This window comes from Lithobates pipiens, unplaced genomic scaffold, assembly GCF_037356315.1.
Source record: "Lithobates pipiens isolate NorthernLeopardFrog02 unplaced genomic scaffold, aLitPip1_a1.2 Scaffold_19, whole genome shotgun sequence".
Taxonomy (NCBI): Eukaryota; Metazoa; Chordata; class Amphibia; order Anura; family Ranidae; genus Lithobates; species Lithobates pipiens.
The window spans coordinates 286,016,161-286,043,359 of NW_027507764.1; the positions used below are offsets into that span (position 1 = coordinate 286,016,161).

At 41.5% G+C, this 27,199-nt stretch overlaps 1 protein-coding gene and 1 long non-coding RNA gene across 3 annotated transcripts in view; one reads left to right on the forward strand and one right to left on the reverse strand.

The window, feature by feature from the left end:
• Positions 1-27,199, forward strand: part of LOC143996736 (dynein axonemal heavy chain 5-like) — a 638,308-nt gene that overhangs the window by 272,010 nt on the left and 339,099 nt on the right. For both annotated transcript variants that reach the window (XM_077491993.1, XM_077491994.1), the window contains exons 44-48: positions 15,224-15,418; positions 17,386-17,520; positions 20,324-20,513; positions 24,012-24,229; positions 24,362-24,673. In XM_077491993.1, the coding sequence (XP_077348119.1) occupies positions 15,224-15,418; positions 17,386-17,520; positions 20,324-20,513; positions 24,012-24,229; positions 24,362-24,673 (1,050 nt within the window). The remainder of the gene's footprint in view (positions 1-15,223; positions 15,419-17,385; positions 17,521-20,323; positions 20,514-24,011; positions 24,230-24,361; positions 24,674-27,199) is intronic.
• LOC143996738 (uncharacterized) overlaps positions 1-27,199 on the reverse strand; it is a 74,891-nt gene that overhangs the window by 37,305 nt on the left and 10,387 nt on the right. The window lies entirely within an intron of this gene.

Sequence of the window (27,199 nt, forward strand, 5' to 3'; positions counted from 1 at the left end):
AACCTACATTACTAGTTTACGTTAGTGGTATTTAAAACACTACACTGGATAATTAATCTATTATACTCAATACTCTCTAAAAGATCATTCAACAATAAATAATGAATTTCTCCGTTACAACACCATGCGTCTCCTACGTCACAACTATGAACTCGGGATATGTCAGAAATTCACCGTACTTATGACTATGGGGACACCATCAAAAATGTCCTTAAAGTTATCTTAAAGCCACCGGCCCAGAGTGCGAGTCTGATGAAAAGAGCTCACAATAACATAAATAAAACGGAACAATAAAACAAAATACCTGATGGCTGACATTGGTGGACTAATGGTGAAAATTGCGTTCATCATTCTTAAAATCATATCCATCAAAGAACATAGTAAAATTGCTTTTAAATATTTTTATAGTAAATATCTATAATGAATCTGATACAGTCCCCAATACAGACCTCACACTATATGGGACACCTGACTCCCCTGAGAGCATCCATGGAGTAACCAAGAACTGGGAGAATGTAGCAGGGATGTGAGCGCCCTCACGAATGATTAATGAAGGCGTTCACATCCGTGTCAACATTCAAACCAAAGGGCACATAAGTTTTGAGCCTGTAAATCCAGGCCATTTCTTGTCTGGAAATCTCCCTGACAAGTGACCCACCCCTCCAATGGGGTCTATACTTGTCAATACCCACGTACAATGTATTGGAGGGGTCTCTATTGTGTGCTTGGTCAAAATGGCGTGACACCGGATGCTTGTCGAAACCTCTCCTGATATTACCGATATGTTCATTGAGCCTCGTCTTCAGTGCCCTTTTGGTCCTCCCCACATATTGGAGGCCGCAAGGGCACTGTATCAGGTACACAACTCCCTCAGATGAACAGGTGATAAATGATTCGATATCATAGGATCTTGATGTACTCGTAGATGAGAACTTGTAAATCCTCCTGTCCTTGCAACTATTTAAAGTACAAATTTGGCAATTTCTACACTTATAGTAGCCTTTAATATCCTGAAAGAAAGATCTAACCACCCTTGGTGGGTCGTGTACACTTGGTGCCACGCGACTCCCCAAGGACGATGCTCCCTTAAAAATCACCTGTGGTTTAGGTGGTAAAATAGTACCTAGAACCGGATCGCTTGTTAGCAGGTGCCAATGTTTTTGTATCAGTTGTTTAATGTTACGGTGCTGTACTGAAAAAGTAGTAATGAATGGGATTCCATTTGCTGCCACTGTATCTGCAGGTCTACTCTCCCCTAACAGTACTGCCCTGTCTTTTGCTCGAACCATTTGGAGGGCTTTTGACAAGTTCTCATTACTGTATCCCTTTTCCAAAAATCTGTTTGAAAGAAGGATTGCCTGATCCTCAAAAAAGCTCATTTTGGGAACAGTTACGTCTCAGGCGCGTGAACTGTCCCTTAGGTACAGCCCTCAGCCAAGGTTCGTGGTGACAGCTGTCTAAGGGGATATAGGAATTCCGATCAGTTGTTTTGAAGAAGGTTGATGTTATGAAGCGGTCATCCTCTATCTTAATTTTGAGATCCAGAAAACAGATCTCTGTTTGGCTGGCCTCAAAATTAAACCTGATGCCCCTGTTGTTAACATTAAGGTTGGCCATAAAAGATTGTAATTCGATCTCTGTTCCGTCCCACAGGAGGAGGACGTCATCAATGTACCGTGCCCATAGGGCCACTTCCGGTCTCCTAGGGGCATCGATGACGTCCTCCTCCCACTTGGCCATGAACAGATTGGCCAAACTGGGGGCATATTTAGCCCCCATGGCCACTCCCCTATCTTGACGGTAGAATTGGTTATCGAACCATAAATAGTTGTGACTTGCTACATATTCCAAAAGTTCCATGATGAACTCGATCTGTATGGATACAAGACCCGATCCCCTCTCTAGGTATAGTCTGACCGCTTCCAGGCCCAGTTGGTGTGGGATAATGGTGTAAAGTGACGTCACGTCAGCTGTTACCAGCCACAAGCCCCTCTTGGGGGTCAGGCCGGCCAAGGTGTTAATAACTTGTTTCGTGTCCTTAATATAGGACGGCATGGTGTGAACCAGTGGCTGCAAAAAATGATCGATATACTTACCCACCCGGGATGTGACGAGTCGATACCGCTCACTATCGGACGTCCCGGGGGGCAAGTAACACTTTTATGTATTTTAGGGAGATAGTAAATAACGGGCGTACGGGGAGCCCGTGGTACCAAGAACAGCCTCTCCTTCGCGTTAAGAATCCCTTTTCGAAAAACCCTGCGCGACAATATTTTCAAGAGTCTTTTTATACTGCAGGACAGGATTTCTTTTTAAAATAGTATAGGTCTCATTATCCTCTAAGATACGGTGCATTTCCTTTAAGTAATCTTCGCGGTCCAACACCACAATCCCCCCCCCCTTATCTGCTGGTCTAATGACCAAAGATTTGTTGGTACACAATAAATCTAGCCCAGCCTCAAGGTCCCTCTGCATCCTGACCTTCCTCACTTTAAGGGAATCCAGGTCACGCAGTACCACATCCCTAAAGACCCTGATGTTGGGCGGTATGGGGCCTGGGGGATATATATATATAGGGTCGCTATACCCTGTATAACATTTATTCCAATATTACTGCACGAGTAGTTGGTTGTATTTGTTTTTGTATTTGTTTAGCGCGGCTTATGATTTTTCGTTTACCTATTCTGCATGTTTGTGACATAGTGAAGCCGCAGCTGAATATCTTCATTATATAAGAAACTCACATATATTTTATATATTTCACATTTTCATACATTTATTTTTTCACCTTAGCGCAGTTTTTTCCCCCTTTTTTTCTATGCCCATTGATTAGCCCATTCTGGCTGACAATACAGTCTTTCATCCAAGACTTGTTTGAGATTTCGCTCCCACTGGATCCTCTGTACTTCCTATTAGGGTTACCGATTCCTGGACTTTCTAAGCATGCTCAGAAGCTCGCCACCTTCATTTTATTAGAGGCTAAAAGAGCCATCCCTACACGGTGGTTATCTCATATTCCGCCCGATCTCACCCAGGTTTTGCAGAACTTAGAACATATCAGCCGAATGGAAAAGCTTACAGCCATAGTCCACGATACTATGCCCCAGTTCTCTAAGATTTGGGATCTGTGGAACCGCTCCAAACTGAATACTGCTGTGTAATTCAGATTACTACTCTACGCCCTCTTACGATGAGTTTAAATGCTCAAATTGATCGACCAAACCAGGTCATATAATTCTGAAAGGAAGAAATTTCCACGCCCCCGGGTCACTGAGACTTGGCTATTTGTGGCATTTACTGATCTGTACCGCAAATAACTGATAATCTTTTGATGACATACTAAATATGCTGAAGTATTATGACCCCACCCTCCTTCTTCCTGCCTCCCCCCTTTTCTTATTTTTTTTTCTCTTCTCCCTTCCTCCTTTCTCCCCCCCTTCCCTTGTTTTTGATTGGTCTCATATGTCAAACTTACTGTTTCTATGTACACTTATGCAAGTGTAAGATACTGTATTCTTGTTATCTTTCTATTTTCAATAAAAAATACAATAAATAAAAAAAAAAAAGATTGAATATCATTTCTCTTCAAAAGTGCATACCATTCATTCAGCAGGTTATTGCTTCCACGTAGTATATATTTTTCACTATGATGTTGGTATAATCAGCACCACATACACACTGGCAATACATTCACATATAGTGCAAACAGGTGGAATACTATTTCCTCCATAGGCAGGGGTCAGTCATACAGGTTGATATTACAGCTGTAATATATATCAATCCTGTTATCCGTAATGCTATTGAAGCACAAACCTTGACCAGATGCAATCACTGTTCAACATACAAACCTCCCCCTCTGTATATCACTCACTAATGTCCTCATACAATGGATTGTAGACTAATAAATGAAGAAGATCTCAGCAATGTGTTTCCTCAGTGACTCCTTAAATCATGTAAATCAGTAATCTATCCCACCTCTCAATGGCTTTCAAAGAGTCAGTATTGCACTTCAGTGAAGCTCATGTCTATATGATACTCTCCAAAAATCTTACTCATTTGCATGCATAAAGTGATAAAACCCACCCTAAGGAGTTTAGGGAAAAGCATACACCTAACCAGTTTCCCTGAGCTCTTCCGGCTATCTCAAAGTCCTGCTGATCCTGTGCGGCCAACCCTCTTATGAGATGATTGAGGGCAAGATGGCATCCTCATTTCACCACCTGATGTTTGCATCCCTACTCCTCCCGATACATCTCTGAGGCCTTTTAGGCTGCGGTGCCCATTACCATAGTAACTGTAGTGCTTACAGCCAACTGGAGACAAAGGTCAGACCCAGGTAGGCAAATGGCCTACTACTCTCAAACAGCAGTCAACAGTGGAAACCGCAAGCATCCTAATTATATCTCCATCATTATTCACAACAAAATCTGTTTACTCCATCCCATATAGATTACATTTATATACTGTACCTAATTCAATATTATCCAGAAAATCCAACCTACCAATACACATATAATTATAAACCATAGATTAATGTTAAAAAATATAATTTTTTATATACTAGAGTATTATACTCTATCCACTTGCCCTCTGGAAGATTTACCCCCTTTCATGACCAGACCATTTTTTGCGATATGGCCCTTTTTTACTTTAACTGACAATTGCGTGGTCATGCAACGGTCATGCAACGTGAAATTTGTGTCCCTTTTTCCCCACAAATAGAGCTTTCTTTTGGTGCTATAAACCAAAAAAGTCTGTTAATTTAAAAGAAAAATTTTTTTTTTTGCTTTCTGCTATAAAACATATCCAATAAAAAAATGAAAAAATGAAAAAAAAAATCGCAATCCCAGTGTATATTGATTGGTTTACACAAAAGTTATAGCATCTACAAACTATCGGTATCTGCTATTTATAATCACAGCACAGCCGGGTCATCCAGCAGTGTGGGCACGTACTCCCTACCTGGAAGTGCCAGATCATGTGATCTGGTGCAGCAGACCCGACCTTGCTGCCATACACTTCATTGTTCCAGTCAAACTCAAATTCTTCCTGCCTTACAAAAAAAATGAACTGAAGCTTAAACTATCATTTAAACCAAGGCAGTATGTTGCTTCCAACTCCTAAATCTATATACTTTCTCTTTGTAATATTCCTTTCTACTGATCACATTGGTTTTGTCAATGTTTAACATAATAATTATGTTCAGTGGTGAAATGTTTTGCTACAGGAGATCTCAGATGATAAGTACATACTGTATATCCTATACAGTACAACCATTTTCTCACTGTCCTAGTAGAATGCTCCAAAAGCACACACATAGCTCCTTGAGTATTACAGTTAAAAGATCCTTCACACTTGAGGTAGATAATCTTAACTCATGGCCTTCTAGAATATAATTATGAAATTCACAATTGCCACATTTTTAAAACCCCTCCTTCCCTCTGGCCTTTTGTTGATGGTCGCAAAATTACTAACAAATCTTTACTTGACTTTGCTTTTCTGTATACTAAATTGGGCCTCTTAATGACAATGGGGTTGATTTACTAAAACTGGAGAGTGCAAAATCTGGTGCAGCTCTGTGTAGAAACCAATCAGCTTCCAATTGTTTTTGTCAAAGCTTAACCACTTAAGCCCCGGACCAATTGTCAGCCTAAGGACCACAGGTCTTTTTACAATTTTGCACTGCAGTGCTTTAACTGGTAATTGCGCGGTCATGCAATGTTGTACCCAAACGAAATTTGCGTCCTTTTCTTCCCACAAATAGAGCTTTCTTTTGATGTTATTTGATTGCCTCTGCGATATTTATTTTTTACGATATAAAAGGAAAAAGACTGAAAATGTAAAAAAAAAAGATATTTTCTACTTTTTGTTATAAGAAAAATAGAATGAACTAAATTTGAGTCATACATTTAGGCCAAAATGTATTCAGCCACATGTCTTTAGTAAAAAAAATGTCAATAAGCGTATATTTATTGGTTTGCACAAAAGTTATAGCGTCTACAAACTAGAGTAAATTTTCTGGAATTTACACAGCTTTTAATTTATGACTGCCTATCTCATTTCTTGAGGTGCTAAAATGGCAGGGCAGTACAACCCCCCCCCCCAAATGACCCCATTTTGGAAAGTAGACACCTCAAGGAAATTGCTGAGGGGCATGTTGAGCCCATTGAATATTTTTTTTTTTGTCCCAAGTGATTGAATAATGACACAAAAAAAAAAGTTTACAAAAAGTTGTCACTAAAAATCATATATTGCTCACACATGCCCCAAAATATATTCTGCTGCTTCTCCTGAGTATGGGGATACCACATATGTGGGACTTTTTGGGAGTCTAGCTGCGTACGGGACCTCGAAAACCAATCACTGCCTTCAGGATTTCTAATGCCGCGTACACACGGTCGAACTGTTTGATGTACTTAGTCAGTTGAAACACATTTCAGCGGACAATCCGCTCGTGTGTGGGCTTCAGCTGACTTTTTCAGCGTGCAGTCCAGAGTACTAAGATTTTCGGTTTTTCCAAAAATCTGTCCGTCGTGCTTTGGTTTCAGCGGACAATACGGTCGTCAGTATGCTAGTTCGACGGACTAAGAATGGCGCATGCCCAGAAAGGATTTACACGGCGGAAGGGTGCTTTGCTGTGTCTTGGACTTCCTATTTCTAGTCCCGTCGTACGTGCTGTACACGTCATCGCGCAAGCTTTCGACGGACTGTTTGTGTATCCGTGTGTGGTCAAGTCCGTTCAGTGGAAAGTACGACGGATTGCCTGTCGGATTGTATGACGGACTAAGTACGTCAAACAGTTCGACCGTGTGTACGCGGCATAAGGGTGCACATTTTTGATTTCACGCCTCACTACCTATCACAGTTTCGAAGGCCATAAAATGCCAAAATAGCACAAAACCCCCCCAAATGACCCCATTTTGGAAAGTAGACACCCCAAGCTATTTACTGAGAGGCATGTTGAGTCCATGGAATATTTTATATTTTGCCACAAGTTGCATATATATTACAATTTTTTTTTTTTTGCACAAAGTTGTCACTAAATGATATATTGCTCACACATGCTATGGGCATAAGTGAAATTACACCCCAAAATAAATTCTGCTGCTTCTCCCGAGTATGTGGGGGACTTTTTGGGAGCCTAGCCACGTACGGGACCCTGAAAACCAAGCACCGCCTTCAGGATTTAAATATAAAACGCTACCAAAAAAAACTGTTAGCGATTGCAGGGATCAGGCCTGACTCTGCGAACGCTGCAGTTATGTGTTTAGTGTTTTGTAAATGACAGTGATCAATTGATACTGCACTTGGGTGGGCTGGGCGGAGGGGCAAAACGCAGGTGCTAGCAGGTATCTGGGCTGATCCCGCTAACAATGCATTTTTTTGGAACCCTAAACTGCTGGGGACGCTAGTATAGATCTGATCAGATATTGATCTGTTCAGATATTATACCACTACGGGAGGTGTATGCTTTGCGTGTGGGTGTTAGCGGTACTGGCACTAACCTAGCGCTGCCTGGACCCTGACCCTAAAACCTAATTGATATCACCCGCCGCGTGATCTGGGGGTTAAACCTTTATTGGGTAATAAGCCCTGATGCTATAAAAAGCAAACTAACTAACCAGAGTCACCCGTAACACTTATACGGTGATCACTGGTGAAAGGGTTAACTAGGGGCAATCAGGGGGTTAAAATCTTTATCAGGTAGTATATGGGGTCCCTGACGCTATATAAAAACCTGACGGGGAACCTAAATAACTAACTGGCTAACCAGCGTCACCAGTGGCACTTATACGGTGATCGCTGGTTAAATTGTTAACTCTAGGGGCAATCAGAGGGTTAAAATCTTTATTAGGTAGTATATGGGGGCACCTAACGCTATAAAAACCTGGCGGTGAACATAAAAAATACCTAGCTACCTAGCGGCACCAGTGACACTAATGCAGCGATCAGAAAAACGATCGCTTAATGACACTGGCAAAAGGGGGTGAAAGGGTTTACTAGGGGCAGTCAGGGAGTTAAAACCTTTATTGGATAGTATATGGGGGTACCTAGCGCTATAAAAACCTGGTGGTGAACCTAAAAAATAACTAGCTACCTAGCGGCACCAGTGACACTAATGCAGCGATCAGAAAAACGATTGCTTAGTGACACTGGCAAAAGGGGGTGAAAGGGTTAACTCTAGGGGCAATCAGAGGGTTAAACTTTTATGGGGGGGTAGGGGGCTACCCTGGACCTAACACTAACTGCCCTGACAGTTTTTACTGTCACAACTGACACTAAATGCAGTGATCAGTAAATATATGATCACTGCAATCAGTGACACTGTGAATGGGAGGGGGGCGGGGGGTGATCGGGGGGGTGATCAGTGGGTGATTTGTGTGCCTATGTGTACCTACATGTCAGTGTAGTGTTTGGTGCACTTACTATCTGTTCTCCTCGCAGTCCGGTCAAAAGGAGAGGAGAATGACATCACTTCCTCCCTGCTTGTGTTTACACTACACAGGCGGGGGAAGCTTCTCATTCGCCAGGAGCGATCGAGAGGGGATGGCCACAAACCAACGGCCATCCCCTCATCCCGGATCGCTCCTGAAGCAAAACGGACCGCCGCAGCCAGCGGGACGGGGTCCGATCGCACCCCCCACCCACTGGAAGGCAACATGTACGTGCTTGTGCCTGTCGGTGCCATTGTGCCAATGTACATTGCCATGCGGCGGTTCTTAAGTGGTTAATTGAACAAGCTGAAGTTAGAAACTGATTGGCTACCATGCACAGCGGCACCAGATTTTGCACTCTCCAGTTTTAGTAAATCAACCCCAATGTTTCTAACTTTTCATCATTAGTCAACAAATTTAGTTTTCTGTGCTTGCTAGGTTTCTCCTAAGCTCTGGATCTATTATTTTCCCTACTGCTGTTAAGTTGTCTCTAGTAGTTAGTGTTAGGAGTAACAATGTATTGAGCTAGTTCCTGGCATTCAAACATACTTAGAATAAAATGTATCTAAATCTTCAAACAAAAGAAAAAATATATATATATTGCAGCATACCAGTACTTGGATGTGGTGGCTACTTTGGTTTTCTGTTTGTGGGCCTTTTTTTTCCATTTTTCACCTGGTGATTCTGCCAGTAATACACATCCTGTTAGGACCTGGGCTTGAACCTGGGACCTCTGGTGTGTCTGGCAGTGACTCTGCTTGCTGAGCCACCTGGAATGCTGGACAGCTCCTTGGACAGCTCCTTGGACAGCTCCTTGGACAGCTCCTTGGACAGCTCCTTGGACAGCTCCTTGGACAATTCCTTTAGTGATCTTGTCTTGAATCTTGTTTGCCTTGAACCTTGAACCCTTTGCTCCTCCCATGAACTTCCTGATATAAGCCATGTCTCTGCACTTCCTCCTTGCCAGAATATTGTGCCTTTACCAGCCAATATCTTGCTTATATCTCTCCTGCTGCCGACCGTATCCTCGCTACCTTTCGTTACCGACATTTGGCTTGCTCCTGGACTACGCTTCTGCTGAATCCCAACCTGCAACTATTGGTTACCGACTTTTGGCTTGTTTCTCAACTACGCTTCTGCTTGATCTCTACCTGCTATATCTGCTACCAGACCCCCGGCTTGCTCACCTCCTGGTGGGGCTATCCTGAGGACCGCGACCTGGCACTAACACGCAGCCAAGCCCATCTCCACCTTTGGGAGCTCTGGTGAATACCGGTTAGTGCTTAGACCCCGCACCTCAGGTGAACCCGTGCCATCAGCCAGGGTGACCTGTGTGAATATCTGCTCTGCTGCTATAGCTATTGGTCTCTGAGCCTGACTCCAGATCGTGACAGAATATTCTGGCCCAAAAAACATGGAGGCCGTTGTAGCAGCTGCCGTGGCTCCTCTCAGGGTTCAAATCGCTGAGTTACAGGCATTTGGTGTTGACTACCAGGAAAAATTTTCTGAGTTGCAAATTGAAATGAAAGGTCTACAAGAGGAAATCCTTGATCTACACAAACAATTGCGGGATTTTCATGCCCGAGATACTGCTGCCATAGAAACTAATGCACGAATGCCCCTACCACTCAAGTTTAGCGGAGACCGCCGCCATTATAGAGGATTCCTTAATCAATGTCGTATATACTTTCAGATGCAACCTGCTGCATTCACTTTTGACAGGAAAAAGGTGCTGTTTATTATCAACCTCCTGACTGAGGAAGCCTTAGCCTGGGCCTCCCCTTATGTGGAGAAAGATGATGTCATCCTGGATAATTTTGATTCTTTTGTGACTGCGATGAACCAAGTTTTCGATGATCCTAACCGCTGTGCTACTGCTGAGGCAAAATTGCACAATTTACGTCAGGGAAGACGCTCTGTTGCAGAGTACACAACTGAATTCCGACGTTGGATCTCAGATACCAATTGGAATCCAGCAGCACAGAAGAGTCAGTTCCGTCAAGGACTCTCGGAACAAGTAAAAGATGAGCTTGCCAGAGTAGAAAGTCCTGATGACCTTGAAGCTTTTATTAAATTATGTATTCGAATTGATCAGAGACTTACTGAAAGGAGAAAGGAGAGACTGGGAATCCTAGGCAGTAATGGTGGAATGCGTTTTTCTACTACTCAGTATCCTCCTAAGGGTCCAAGAGTTTTTCCTGATTCTGACACTCCTGAACCTATGCAGGTGGATGCTATTAAAAGATCTATTACTACTCAGGAGAAAGAAAGACGACGTTCAGAAAACTTATGTCTTTATTGTGGAGACTCTGGACATTACGCAGTTAATTGTCCCAATAAATTTAAAAGAACAATTGCAGCAATGGATGTTACAGTATCTGAACAAATAAACTCAATTTCTCAGTCCATCTCTCCTTTGATTCAGGAAGCAAATAAAGTTAATTCTTTATCAACTCATTTTGTCATCCCTATAAAGCTTATTGTTGAAAGCAATGAAATACCTTGCTCTGCTATGCTGGACTCAGGGGCTGGGGGAAACTTCATCGACATCGAATTTGCCCAAAGTAATAACATTCAAATAAGAAATAAACTTGCCCCAATTGATATGGAAACTGTGGATGGCTCACCTTTGACTTCAGGCCCTGTTACCCACGAGACAATCCCACTTAAACTCCTAATTGAAACGGACCATCAGGAGACTATCAGCTTTGAGCTGATTACATCACCCAAGTTCCCTATTATCCTGGACATTCCTTGGTTCTCTATCCATAATCCCTCCATCAACTGGGAGACACGTTCTTTAAGCTTTACATCTGACCATTGCAAGAAACATTGCAAAGAATCTTATCAAATAAGCCCTCCACCAACCCATGATTTACAAGCAGTTTTGGCAACTATCCAGTCATATGACAAGCTACCTCCACAATATCTTGAGTTTCGGGACGTTTGTGATAAAAAGAACGCAGATCAGCTGCCTCCTCATCGCTCTTATGATTGTCCCATTGAATTGATTCCAGGGGCAGAAATACCATTTGGTCGCCTTTATTCTTTATCAGAACCTGAACTGAAAGTGCTCAGGGAGTGGATTAATGAGAATCTTGAGAAGGGTTTTATCAGACACTCAACCTCTCCTGCTGGCGCAGCCTTATAATTCGTGACGAAAAAGGACTCCACCCTGCGTCCGTGTATTGACTACAGAGATTTAAATAAGATCACAATTAAGAATCGCTATCCACTCCCACTGATTCCAGAAATGCTTGAGAGACTCCGCTCTGCCAAGCTCTTTACCAAATTAGATTTACGGGGGGCATACAACCTTGTCCGCATTCGTTCCGGTGATGAATGGAAAACTGCTTTCAGAACCAGATATGGACATTTTGAGTCTTTGGTCATGCCCTTTGGGCTTTGCAATGCTCCTGCAACTTTTCAACATTTTATTAATGATGCTTTTCGAGATTTGCTTGATCAGTTTGTAATAGCATATTTGGATGACATTCTCATTTTCTCTGATACTTTGGAAGAACACCGCAAGCATGTCTGTATTGTTTTCGAAAGATTAAGGCGAAATCAACGTTACATAAAATTAGAGAAATGCGAGTTTGAACAAACTCAGATCCAGTTCTTGGGATACATAATCTCTTCTGAAGGGGTAAGCATGGATCCCGATAAGATCAAAGCTGTGGTGGATTGGCCCGCTCCTAAGAATGTTAAAGAGATACAGCGATTTGTTGGATTTGCCAACTTTTACAGAAGATTTATAAGGAATTTCTCTAGGGTAATTGCTCCAATCACACAGTTGACAAAGAAAGGGGTGCCCTTTTTGTGGTCACCTGAGGCACAGGCTGCCTTTAGTAAACTGAAAACTCTCTTCACTTCTGCACCAATACTGGTACATCCAGATCCAGAACTACCTTTCATCGTAGAAGTTGATGCTTCTAATTCTGCTGTGGGAGCTATCCTTTCTCAGCGAAAGGGAGAAAAAATGCAGCTTCATCCTTGTGCTTATTTCTCTCGACTGATGTCTTCAGCCGAGATGAATTATGACATTGGAAACAAGGAGCTGCTGGCAATTAAGGAAGCATTTTCTGAGTGGAGGCATCTGCTGGAAGGAGCTAAGCACCCTGTAACCGTTCTCACCGATCATAAAAATTTAGAATTTATTAGCTCTGCTAAAAGGTTGTCATCTAGACAAGCACGTTGGACCCTTTTCTTTTCCAGGTTTAATTTTGTTATTTCATACCGCCCTGGGTCAAGGAATGGTAAGGCTGATGCCCTATCACGGATGTTGTCTGGGCCTCTCCAGGAAAGCACCCCTGAATGTACAATCCTGCCTCAAAAGAACTTTCTAGGGGCCATGAGTTCAAAGACATTTCTTAATCTTCTCAAGGAGGGGTATGAGAATGACCCACTTCTTAATAATCCTCCTAAGGACATTAACCTCAAGTACAACAATGGTTTTTGGACTCAAGCGCATTGCCTCTATGTACCTGAATCAGTTCGGGTAGAAGCCCTCAGGTTGGTACATGACTCTAAGCTTGCTGGTCATTTTGGGGTTTCTAAAACAGAAGAACTCTTATCACGTTCCTTTTGGTGGCCTGGGTACAAGAAAGATGTTAAGAGTTATGTGGCTTCATGTCTAACCTGTGCTCGCAATAAGACACCTCGATCTTCTCCTCTGGGGTTACTTCTACCACTACCTGTTCCATCAAGACCATGGGGGTCAATTTCTATGGACTTTGTGGTTGACCTTCCTCTTTCAAAAGGGATGACCACCATTCTGGTAGTTGTTGACCGTCTCACTAAGATGGCTAATTTTATTCCAGTTAAAGGGGTACCCTCCGCCGAACATACTGCTGAGGTAATGGTTAGAGAAGTTTTTAAACTTCATGGAATTCCTGATGATGTGGTGTCTGACAGAGGGGTACAGTTTACCTCAAAATTTTGGAGAAGTTTTTGCTCAGCTTTGGGTGTAACAGTTAATCTGTCCTCGGCTTTTCATCCGCAGTCTAATGGTCAGACCGAGAGGACCAATCAAACTCTGGAGCAATACCTTCGATGCTTCGTGAGTTATCTTCAGGATGACTGGGTGGACTACCTTCCTACGGCAGAGTTTGCTTATAATAACTCTAAACATAGTTCCACATCCCAAAGCCCATTTTTCTTAAACACAGGGTATCATCCAGTTTTTATTCCTGATCTCCCCATCTCAACTTCAATTCCTGCTGTTACCAACAGACTAACTTCATTACATGAGATCCAGGAGAAATTGACTGATACATTGAAGGAGGCGCAGGAATATTACAAGAAGGCTGCTGACAGACATCGTAGGTCTATTCCCACTTTTCAAGTAGGTGAGAAAGTTTGGTTATCTACCAAAAATGTAAAAGTTCAAGTTCCATGTGCTAAGTTGGGTCAAAAGTTTATGGGACCTTTTGAGATTTCTGCTCAAATCAACCCGGTCACTTTTCGCCTAAAACTTCCTGACAATATGAAGATTCACCCTGTGTTTCATATATCACTACTCAAACCATTTCATGAAAATACTTTTTCTGAAAGAATTCATCCTCCTCCCCCACCTGTCGAGGTACAGGGTGAAGAAGAATTTGTGGTGGGAAAAATTCTTGACTCCAGGATCTCTAGGAACAAATTGCAATATTTGGTTCAATGGGAAGGATATGGGCCAGAAGAAAATTCTTGGGAGCCTGAGGAGAATGTTCATGCCCCTAGATTAACAAGGGAATTCCACCAGAGGTTAACTTAGAAACCTGGCCCTAAGACATCCAGGGGACGTCCTGGGAGGAGGGGAGTACTGTTAGGACCTGGGCTTGAACCTGGGACCTCTGGTGTGTCTGGCAGTGACTCTGCTTGCTGAGCCACCTTGAATGCTGGCCAGCTCCTTGGACAGCTCCTTGGACAATTCCTTTAGTGATCTTGTCTTGAATCTTGTTTGCCTTGAACCTTGAACCCTTTGCTCCTCCCATGAACTTCCTGATATAAGCCATGTCTCTGCACTTCCTCCTTGCCAGAATATTGTGCCTTTACCAGCCAATATCTTGCTTATATCTCTCCTGCTGCCGACCGTATCCTCGCTACCTTTCGTTACCGACATTTGGCTTGCTCCTGGACTACGCTTCTGCTGAATCCCAACCTGCAACTATTGGTTACCGACTTTTGGCTTGTTTCTCAACTACGCTTCTGCTTGATCTCTACCTGCTATATCTGCTACCAGACCCCCGGCTTGCTCACCTCCTGGTGGGGCTATCCTGAGGACCGCGACCTGGCACTAACACGCAGCCAAGCCCATCTCCACCTTTGGGAGCTCTGGTGAATACCGGTTAGTGCTTAGACCCCGCACCTCAGGTGAACCCGTGCCATCAGCCAGGGTGACCTGTGTGAATATCTGCTCTGCTGCTATAGCTATTGGTCTCTGAGCCTGACTCCAGATCGTGACACATCCTGTGCTAAGCTATATACTGTAGATAGTGTATACTGTATGTGTCACCTCCAGTAGGTTTCTCAGCCACACACGCCTGCTAAGGAGCTTCAGCTTTGATGACTGAAATTAGGATGACATAAGATATAGCCGTTAAATACTGGCTAGAATGTAAAAAAAAAATATATATATATATATATATATTTATATATATATATATATATATATATATATATATATGGAGTAATGAGGACCTGCTTTTGAAATACAGCATATGATGATTTTACTAGAACTTGGTACTTTTATTTTATTTTAGGATATGCATTTGTTTATAAAATGTTATTTTCTTTGATAGAATCCAGGCTATGCAGGACGTCAAGAACTTCCTGAGAATTTGAAAGTTCAGTTCCGCACAGTGGCTATGATGGTACCAGATCGAGCTATCATTATGAGGGTAAAGCTAGCCAGTGCTGGTTTCCGAGACAACCTAATCCTGAGTCGTAAATTTTACACCCTGTACAAACTGTGTGAGGAACAGCTATCAAAACAGGTGGGTGAAACATGCAGAAATCTATTAAACGATGATACCAACCTAAAGGAAACCTATTGAGAAAGAAACATGATTGCCATGTATCTAGTTATTGCAATTGTGTTGCTTGGCTGTCATTCTGAAAGTGCTTTAACACTTTCACCTGGAGCAAGCATGCAAATAGGAACGTCTTATGCCGCGTACACACGACCAGACTTATGTCCGACAGACTTCCGAAGGAGTTCTGCCGGAGTTCTGACAGAGTTCTGATGGACTTTCCGAATGAGCGGACTTGGCCACACACAATCACACCAAACTCCGACGGATTTGAACGTGATGACGTACGACTGGACTCGAATTCGGTTTTAGTCCGTCGGAATAGCATACACACGAGCGAATTTTTCGGTAGGAACTGGGTCCGGCGGAGTTCCGTCGGAAAAATTTGAAGCATGTTCCATTTTCTAAAGTCTGTCAGACTTTTGCGAATCAAAAGTCCGTTGCAGCCCACACACGATTGAATAGTCTGCCGGAATCATTCCGTCAGACTTTGGATGTTGAAAAGTCCGCTCGTGCGTACGGGGCTTAAATGTTCCAGTTCAGCGACTCAGAACGTGTTGATGCCACAATAACAGCCAGTCAAATAGCATTTGTTAGAGGAGATCACCATGGGGGTGCCTATACTTTTCTTGTGATAGGGTTTTTTTCAGAATAATAATTGGTGCTTGACAAGTCACAAAACAGTGTATGAATACAACAGTTCTGTTGTAGTTGTTAATCACATAACCCTGGTCAAAACATGTTTTGCATGGACCTCTCTCTTTTCTTCTTTGGGAAGATTTCCCTTCAGTCTCAGTTCTGGTGACACCACTACACCTTGACATACTGAGTATAGTCCAAATTAGAATTAAGACCCCTTTCACACTGAGGCAGTTTTCAGGCATTTTAGCACTAGAAATAGCGCCTGTAAATCCCCTGAAAACTGCCTCCCATTCTCTGCAATGGGTGCTTTCACACCTGGGTTGTGCGATTGCAGGACATTCGGAAAAGTCCTGCAAGCAGCATCTTTGGGGTGGGTTGGGAGCGCTGTATACATTGCTCCCAAAATGGTGCTTCCCATTTCAATGAATGGGCAGCCCTTCCGAAGCGTCTGAAAAGCAATTCGGAAGCACTGTAACACAGGGGTTTTTAACCCCTTCTTTGGGATTAAAAGTGCCCACTAGTGGCTGAAAAGTGTCGCAAAAGTGTCGCTTAAACAGTGATAAAGTGCCACTAAAATGAGTGGTGCATTACCATGAACGAGGCCCCATTATGAAAGGGGTCTAAGGGTAAACTTCTCCAGTAAAAACAGAGAGAAATAAACACCAGACAGATTCTAACCCTTCCTAGCACTAGAAGTATTTTTAATTTAAGATTGTATCTCCATTGAATGGATCCTAATCCATCCTAATCTGCTGTCAGGAGGCTTGGAAATATCGTTGCAGTTCCCCTATAGAGATGCTTTCACTCATCCCTGTTCTATAAAAAAACAAAAAGGTTTAGGCTGCATATTAGCTACAGTATAAGACATTTGTAAGGAAATTGCAAACTATCATAAATCAAAGCTAACTTGACTTTGGTAATTTGTGGGTTTGCCTAAAATATAATGAACTAAAACTGTTGCTCATTGAAAGTTTTGCATTTAGAATATATTGTACTTTATGTACGTGTTCGTTTTTAATTCTTGCTTGGCTACATTTTGCCAACAACAAAGGTGCATGTGCAATGCTGTGACAAGTATAATTACAAATATTTGTAAATTGTTAGTTTTCAATGTACTCATCAAATACTGCAAATTCTTGTATAAATAAGAAAATAAATTCCTATTATAGTCAGCAAGATCAAGTCTTGTTTGTAACTGAATATAAAAGGTGCACATGTTCAAGGTACATTTTGGGGAAATATAACTTAGTACATATATTATATACATTATTGCTTATTTTTATTTTCAGGTTCATTATGACTTTGGATTGCGGAATATCCTCTCTGTCCTTAGAACTCTGGGAGCAGTGAAAAGATCCAATCCTGAAGAGCCAGAGAAGACAGTAGTAATGAGAGTTCTACGTGACATGAACCTGTCAAAGCTTGTATGTTCCACTGGTTTTCTTATATAAATATTTCTTATATAGATATTTATATGAATGGTGAATCAGCCAAATGACATGGTGGTGGCATAACGGGTGACATAACTATTTTAGATACGATCCTGCATGTTAATATTTTAGATTTTCTCCATTTGACATATGTCAGCTTGCAACTTACATAAGAAAATAACTTTGAGAACATACAGATTCCTGCACTTGAAGCAAAAGACAAAAAAAAAAATGTCACCATTACAATTTATATTGCTAACAGATGTGTAAGATACTGATTATATGATTGTTTATAGTGATATCCTTAGCCTCAATGAAAAAAAAAAAGATCAGCTGTAAACTACTCTAAAAAATACTGTAATGCTAGGTTAATGAATTGATCCTCATTATGACATTTAGAAGTTACTATGTACAACCTTACCATGTGACTATAGACTATACAGTAAAAATATAATTAACTGTCCTGCTGCTGTCACCTATGCCTAAGACAATATTCATCTCTAGGATTTTACATCCATCAGAGTCAACTTAATAACCCAAAACAGTTATCTTACAATGTTTTTGTTCCTATACAATCCGTTTATGCTGAAATCACTTCAGTGTAATTGCTGCTATACAGTCTTTATAATGTTTATTTATCTGGCAATTATTTGGCAATTATCTCACTTAACTCAATGGCCATTGTTGTTATGGCTTTACCATTTTAAAAGAAAATTAAACTACAGTACATACTTGTTGCATGTAACAGAGGGTGGATGTTATGCACGTTTTAACGTTTAAGTAACGGTGCCCACTTTACTGTTCCTTGTTTTGGAAGGGCTTTTAATTTTGCTATTGCCATTTTAAGTTGGATATTTATTTGCATTTTAGCTACATTGTCCATCAATAGCTAGGTCAAAAAAGATCAATTGCATAATCTTTTTTCTGGCCACTGATGGCACATGGGTATTTTACCATCTACAGGTATGATTCATACGTGCCACAGGCTTTAGGGTATAGTCTGGCATGCGTACAGAGATTGCAGCATATAAAGGACAAAAGGTCTACCACCAAGTACACACCAGATCTTAGGCTGGCCATACAGTCAACAATTTTCTTGTACAATCTTCCTTTAGATTTACCATAACCATATAGTATGAGGTCAAACCAAAACACTTTCAATTTGTATGCAATCAGGCAGGCCATTGCAATACATAGTTGAAGGTACATCTAAAAGAAACTGAGTAAGAAAATTGTATAATATATGGTCAGCTTTAGAATGACATTCAAACACTGGGCTTACGCATATATTACTCATATATCACCAGCTATAGCTACAGCTACCATTTACAGAAGTGTCTTAGATTTTTTGAGACCTTACCAATGTCCTTGGCCACATTATTTCCTTTTCTACAAATATTTATACTGTGTATGCTAACATACTGAAAGATCTGTACATTGTGTACTTAGTTTATTTTGCATTGACTGTAAAGACCAAAGCCCATCTGAGATTGGTCTGGTAGAGTGTGTAGTTGCTATTGTTATCCCTACATCATGAATGGGTAGCATATTGGCCAAACCAGTCAAAATAGCTTGCATTGAAAGACTGGTATGCTATGAGTTCCTTTTAAATTTAGTCTTGCTTGGTCTATGCTATGCTATATTCATTAACCCTGTAAATAAGCATTTGTTGAGCAGGCGTTCAGAATGGAAAGACCTCTTAGGCACGATGTGAGTCAATTTGTACCAGTTTGGGTTTTTCTGAACCGTTAAATTATAAAAAATGTGAATCATGACAATGGATGCACATAGATAATGTACAATACTATGCTCCAAAGCTTGTGTAGGGTATAGACCTTTATAGCTACTTTTTTGGTGTAAGTGTTATAAAAGGAAAGGAACCATAGTGAATGCAAATATAGAGAGCTTTGAAAAAATCTCCATACTTTAACCACTTAAGGACTGACTCCTGTAGAAATCCGTCGTCAGAATGGCACAGCTGGGCAAAGTAACGTTCCTATACGTTACTTTGAATTTCCTGCTGTGCGCGCGCCTTCCGCGAGCTCCGTGACCTTGTACGCGGGATCTGTAGACTCTATGTCCGCTGGGTGCCCGCGATCGTCTCACGGAGCTGAAAAATGGGGAGATGCCAACGTAAACACAGCATCTCCTCGTTCTGCCTAGTGACAGGACACTGATTGTCTGCTCCCTGTCACTGGGAGCAGCAACCAGTGTCGTGTCCCTGGTAGCCCCAGACAGTTAAAATCACTCTCCAGGACACACTTAACCCCTCCTCCACCCCCTAGTGGTTAACGCCTTCACTGCCAGTGAATTTTTACAGTAATCAATGCAATTTTATAGCAGTGATCGCTGTATTCATGACAATGGTCCCAAAAATGTGTCAAAATTGTCTGACGTGTCCGCCATAATGATGATAAAAATCGTTGATCACCGCCATTACTAATAAAAAAAAAATAATTAATAAAATTAATAAAAATGCCATAAAACTATCCCCTATTTTGTAGACGCAATAACTTTTCCGCAAACAAACCAAAAGCTTATTGCGATTTTTTTTTTTACCAAAAATATGTAGAAGAATATGTATCGACCTATAACTTTGTGGCATATCATTTTTTAATATGTAATTTAAAATCACTGACACTTATGTTTTGTTCAAATTATCATGTTTATGATAGTGCCATTTCACAGAACATGTTCACATTAAATAATTTTAAAAGATTATGAAAATAGCAGGAAAATTTACATACATTAGAACCATTGCATGCAGTAATACAATAAAATGTTGTTGCGCTCTTAGGTGGATGAAGACGAGCCATTGTTTATGAGTCTGATAAATGATTTGTTCCCTGGAATAACTCTGGATAAAGCTGGTTATCCTGAGCTGGAAGCAGCCATACAGAAACAGACAGAAGAAGCTGGCCTTATCCATCATCCTCCTTGGATTCTGAAACTTATCCAGCTGTATGAGACACAGCTAGTGAGACATGGTAAGCATGCAAATCTGGCACTGAGCAGGATGAACATATTTTCTGAAAACACATGCACGTCTTATCTAAATCACATTTATGTTTTTATTATGGCAATATGATGCAAAATATGTATACCATGTATTTAATCTATGTTAAAGCTGAACTCCAGGAAAACAGCTGAATCCATAGATGAAATACAAATAAAGGAGTTGTTTTACCAGCCAAAAGGGTTGACATTTCTGTCCAGTCAAACCCGAAATATATTCAGATATTATAAATATTATTATAAATTATAATATTATTATAAATTATTATAAATATTCAGAAAAACACATTTAGAAAAGAAAAGTTGTAAATTGATTTTTATTTTAATGAGTGAAATAAATATTTGATCCCCTATCAATCAGCAAGATTTCTGGCTCCCAGGTGTCTTCTATATAGGTAATGATCTGAGATTAGGAGCACCCTCTTAAAGAGAGTGCTCCTAATCTCAGCTTGTTACCTGTCCACAGCAACCTGTCCACAGAAATCAATCAGATGCCAATCTCTCCACTATGGCCAAGACCAAAGAGCTGTCCAAGGATGTCAGGGACAAGATTGTAGACCTACACAAGGCTGGAATGGGCTACAAGACCATCGCCAAGCAACTTGGTGAGAGGGTGACAACAGTAGGTGCAATTAATGCAAATGAAACACAAAATAACTATCAATCTTCCTCGGTCTGGTGCTCCATGCAAGATCTCAGCTTGTGGAGATTCAATGATCATGAGAACGGTGAGGAATCAGCCCAGAACTACACAGGAGAATCTTGTCAATGACCTCAAGGCAGCTGGGACCATAGTCACCAAGAAAATAATTGGTAACTACACCATGAAGGACTGAAATCCTGCAGCACCCGCAAGGGCCTCCTGCTCAAGAAAGCACATGTACACGCCTGTCTGAAGTTTGGTAATAAATATCAGAATGATTCTGAGGAAAACTGGGTGAATACTCGCCGTATTTGGAGGAGGGGAAATTTTGCCTATGACCCCAATAACACCATCCCCATCGTCAAACTTGGAGGTGGAAACATTATGCTTTGGGGGTGTTTTTCTGCTAAGGGGACAGGACAACTTCACCACATCAAAGGGGCGATGGATGGGGAGATGTACTGTCAAATCTTGGGTGAGAACTTCCTTCCCTCAACCAGGGCATTGAAAATGGGTCATGGATTGGTAATCCAGCATGACAATGATCCAAAACACACAGCCAAGGCAACATGGGAGTGGTTCAAGAAGAAGCACATTAATGTCCTGGAGTGGCCTAACCAGTCTCCAGACCTTAATCCCATAGAAAATATGGGGAGAGAGCTGAAGGTTCGAGTTACCAAACAGAAAAAAGGAGAAAAAACTGCGCTAAGGTGAAACATAAAATAAATCATTAATCATATGTGATTCTCTTAAGAATGAAAGGTTTAGCTGCAGCTTAACTGTGTCACATAAATACAGAAAAACAAGATGAAAAATAATAAGCCGCGCTTAACTCACACAAACATCTAATTGTGCAAAAAACAAATCGTAAACTAATAGTAGCTTCTATATATAAATTGATATACACTTATATCATGAATGGTGAAAAACATATATGCATTATCAACTCAAGTCGTGTAAATCACTCATTCCTTGCAATATAAGATCACGTTATATATACCTATAACGATATAAAAAGGAACCACCCAGTGTATAAACAATAAGTCTGTATATGTGAACCACAAGAAACTACTTTCAAAACTGTGAATAAAGTCCTCCACAGATAAACCACAATAATCGTAAAAAAGATCCACTGCTGGGTCCAATTAAATAGTGTTTGATCCACCACCAACACACGATTGAATTTGCCGCTTACCAGAAGAACATGACCCCCCGCTACAGAGGGTCACAAAAGACCTGTAGGTATAGATTCGACTTCCAGCCAAAAAGGGGGTCCTCAGTATTCTCCTAGTTTCACAGCTCCAATAAGAGTTATATAGAAAACACTCCCAGACGTCTTCCTCATGGATCCAGAGGGACTCAGGGCAGGAACATCAGAGCCATAAAGGAAAAATAGAACTCCAAATAGTGTAAAACCCTTTATTACTGAAGATAAAAAAGTAAAATTGCACTTACAGTGTATAGAAGATCAAAAAGCCTTGAGTCCGTTGCGCCGGCCGGACGCATACGGACAGACCCGTTCTCCTGGGACCGTTACAAACACAAGGTGACGTTTAGCGTATCGCCCTGGGCCAATTTTTTTGCATAATGTGAAAGAGGAGGATACGCCAAGTAAATAGATACCCACATACCTCACGTGTGGTTTGAACACCGTTTTCATATGTGGGCGGGACTTACGTATGCGTTTGCTTCTGTGTTCTTTTTTATTGTTAATTTTATTTTTATTTTTTTAGTTTTACACTTAAAAAAAAAAAATGATGTCTTTTTTATTCCTATTACAAGGAATGTAAACATCCCTTGTAATAGGAATATGGCACGATCGGACCTATTTACAGTGAAATATGGGGTCAATAAGACCCCATATCTCACCTCTAAGCTAGGAAGAATAATAAAAAAAAACGATCCTGGCTTCCTAGCCAGATTGGCGCCGTTAATTTGAATACCGAGGCCAGGCGTGACGTCATAACATCGCGCCCGGCCTCCGAACGATCATAGAGACTCCGGGGACAATCTAGTCCGCCGGAAATCTCTATGATCACATGCTGGGGCCAGCGGATCCTGTGACCGACTCACCGATGGAAACGGTGAGTCGGTAGAAGCACTGGAGGGCGGCGGGAGGTGGGGGTGCGTCCCCTCCCGCCGCCCGTAAGAACGATCAAGCGGCGGAACAGCCGCTATGATCATTCTTATGGTGTAGGGAATCGCCGGCTGAAAACGGCAATATCTGAATGATGTCTGTGGACTCAGGCATCATTTAGATATAACCAGCGAAACCCCATGACGTCAATAGACGTATTGCGGGTCTCAAGTGGTTAAGGAATTATTTGGAAATATACTGTATATTTTCATGCTAGATGAAGGGCAGGTCTTCAGAATGCTGGTTAAAAAAACAAAACATAACAGCTGTACTGTCAAGAACTGGTAATATCTTGAGAGTGGTTAGTTTTTATCTTTCATCAATAGCTAAAGAATATTTCTGCTGTTTAGAAAGTTAAATGATTTGTGTTGTAAACAAATACGTATAAGGAAACTGGTAGTGTATTATAGAAATACATTACTTTTTAAAAAAATGTTTGCCCCCATCTGCTTAACAATCAAACTGATTTTGAATGAAAATGTCTTATTTCCACAGTACAATGTAATATATTATGTGTCATCTTTCTGAAATAATACAGATTACTAAATTTATAGTGGGAAGGGTAAAAAAAAAAAAAATTATTTAACGTTTTTTTAATCTATCATTTCAACTTCGTTATGTCTATAATATAATTCTGTTTATCTGAGGTTACCCTGTGATATAAGTACAACCTTGAATTTTGTTTTTAAGGAATGATGACACTTGGACCTAGTGGTGCCGGCAAAACCAAATGTATCAATGTCCTCATGAAAGCAATGACAGATTGTGGAGCTCCTCACAAAGAGATGAGGATGAACCCTAAAGCTATCACTGCCTCCCAAATGTTTGGCACCCTTGATGTGGCCACAAATGACTGGACTGATGGCATATTTTCAACTTTGTGGAGAAAAACCTTAAAAGCAAAAAAGGTAGGTATCCAAAGCTCATTTTGTTGTTTTCTTTTCTAGATCACTGCCTGTATTTTTGTGTTATTACCCACTTGAAGAACTCTACTCTCTGGCTTTTTCATCTAAAGATATGTCTTTTGGAATGTGTTTCAGGGAGAGCACATATGGATAGTCTTAGATGGACCTGTTGATGCAATATGGATCGAAAATTTGAATTCTGTTTTGGATGACAATAAAACGCTCACGTTGGCTAATGGCGATCGTATTCCAATGGCACCTAATTGTAAAATTGTATTTGAACCACACAACATTGACAATGCCTCCCCGGCCACTGTATCCCGCAATGGCATGGTCTTTATGAGCTCTTCTGTGCTAGACTGGAGACCTGTCCTGAAGGCCTGGTTGAAGACCCTACCTTTTACTCAGAATGATGTATTATGGAACTGTTTCGACAGCATCTTTCAGGTAAATAATCCTTCAATGTTTCTGCTCACAGAATATTACTCATGTAAAGGTATCTTTCATAATTTTTTCCACTCTGTCCATTTAGAGAAAAGTGACGGGATCTGAGATTTACACAGTTCAGTAACACTTACAGGTCTCCCCCTGTGTCAAAACATTGAAAGAGAAGCAGCAGACTGATGTGCTCTTCTCTCTGTCATTCTGCTATATTCTGTGATCTGCATGCCTGTTGCACTGCAGTATAAATGAATGGCTCCTTGTGCTATTTCTATCACCCTTAGGCTGAGCTCTGCTGTACAAGGTCTGCAAAAGACTGGTTCCATGCCTAATTCAGGTGCTTATATTGCTTTTATTTAAAAATAAATTTAATGATGTATTATTTAATACAGTGGTCTCCAAACTGTGGCCCAGGGGCTGGATGTGGCTCTTTGCTTGCCTTTATCTGGCCTTCGAGGCACTATTCACCAACTGACATTAAAGTGGTGATGCCACCAAAAAAAAAAAAAATAGCTTAAAATTCATAAAAAAAAAAAATTGGAAAAAAAATAATTTTTACTCACCTCTAAATGCCTGTTGCTAGGGGGTCCCTCGTAGTCTGCCTCCTTCAGTGCCCGGGCTGGTGACATCACTTCCCCTCGGTGCCGCGCAGTCATCTGGGACCTGTCATGTGTCCCAGATGACTGTGCGGCGTATCTCGGCGCGTGGCACTGCTAGCGCATGTGCAGTGGGTGCCCGACTGTGAAGCCACAGCTGGGTGCCCACAGTAAGAATGCCGGCGCCGTGAGCAGAGTGGGAACGAGGGGGGGCTTCGTTCCCCCACATCGCTGGACCCTGGAACAGGTAAGTGTGCGATTATTAAAAGTCAGCAGCTGCAGTATTTTTAGCTACTGACTTTTACTTTTTTTTTTTTTTTTTTTTATAGGGGGCACCCCACTTTAATGATGGCGCACAATTCCCTTTACTGACACCATCAATGGTGCACTATTCTTCTTATTGATATTAACAATGGGGCACTATTCCTCCCATTAAAACCAATGGTGGGGCACTATTCCTCCCACTGACACCAATGATAGGACACTGATGTTGGGGCATTTTCTGCTTAAAGCCTTATGGACAGTGAACTGGCCCTTTGTTTAAAAAATTTGGAGACCCCTGATTTAATACATGGCTACATTAATTTATTTATTTATTTCAAATCTGCCTGAATTTAGGCATTCAGTCTACTTGTTTCTTTCCCTGTATAGGAGTTTGCATGCAGACGCCTTTTCTAGCTTTTTCCTTGGAACTTTTAGTATTTTAAAGTGATTTTGGCAATATATGATACCAATATGATAACTGTATAGCTACTATATTCTACAGGGGAACATCCACTCAAGAAACTGGATATTGTACAAAACATTAAACTCCACAGTTTAAAAAGGAAACTTAACAAAAGCAAAAAACAAACCCTCTAGACCAGTGATGGCGAACCTTGGCACCCCAGATGTTTTGGAACTACATTTCCTATGATGCTCACCTACACTGCAGAGTGCATAAGCATCATGGGAAATGTAGTTCCAAAACATCTGGGGTGCCAAGGTTCGCCATCACTGCTCTAGACCTTCCTTTCAGCTTTCATTCTGTGATATACTTTAATATCAGCAAAACACAATGGGGGTTATTTATGAAAGGCAAATCCACTTTGCACTGAAAGTGCACTTGGATGGGGCAGCACAGGGGTGTAGTGGTTAGCACTCTCACCTAGCAGTAAAAAGGGTCGCTGGTTCGAATCCCAACCACGAAACTACCTGCCTGAAGTTTGCATGTTCTCCCTGTGCCTGCATGCGTTTCCTCCGGGTACTCCGGTTTCCTCCCACACTCCAAAGACATGCAGGTAGGTTAATTGGCTTCTGTCCAAAATTGGCCCTAGTATATGAATGGGGACCTTGGATTGTGGGCTCCTTCAGGGTAGGGACTCATGTGAGTGTGCAATGCACAGGGATAGGGACAATTGTAGAGACTCACCCAGGTTGAACTGGATGGACTGGTGTCTTTATTCAACCTTACCAACTATGTAACTATGTATGTAACTATGAAGTACAGTCGCTCTAAATCTAAGGGGTAGATCTAAAATGAGTGGAAGCTCTGCTGATTTTATCATCTAATCATGTGCAAGCTAAAATGCTGTCTTTTATTTAGTTGTGATAAGCCCAACACTCACCTAGGGACGACCGCCTTAAGAAGGCACATGAGCTGCCATCACCGAGCCCAGTGTGAGCAACGGATCACACAAAGCCACACTCCAGGCTCTCACCGTCCAGCCTCGTCTTCTACTTCTCCTTCTCCTCTCTCCTCACAATTGTCCTCCACTCCACCTTCCATCACGCCAAGCTCACGTTTTTCTGCAAAAAGGCAGGCTTCCGTGGGCCTAATGTTCGAGCGTAAAAAAATGATGATGCCGGATAACCCTCTTGCCCAACGGTTGATGGCTGGCTTGTCAGAACTGATAGCCCACCAACTACTGCCATATAAACTGGTGGACTCGGAGGC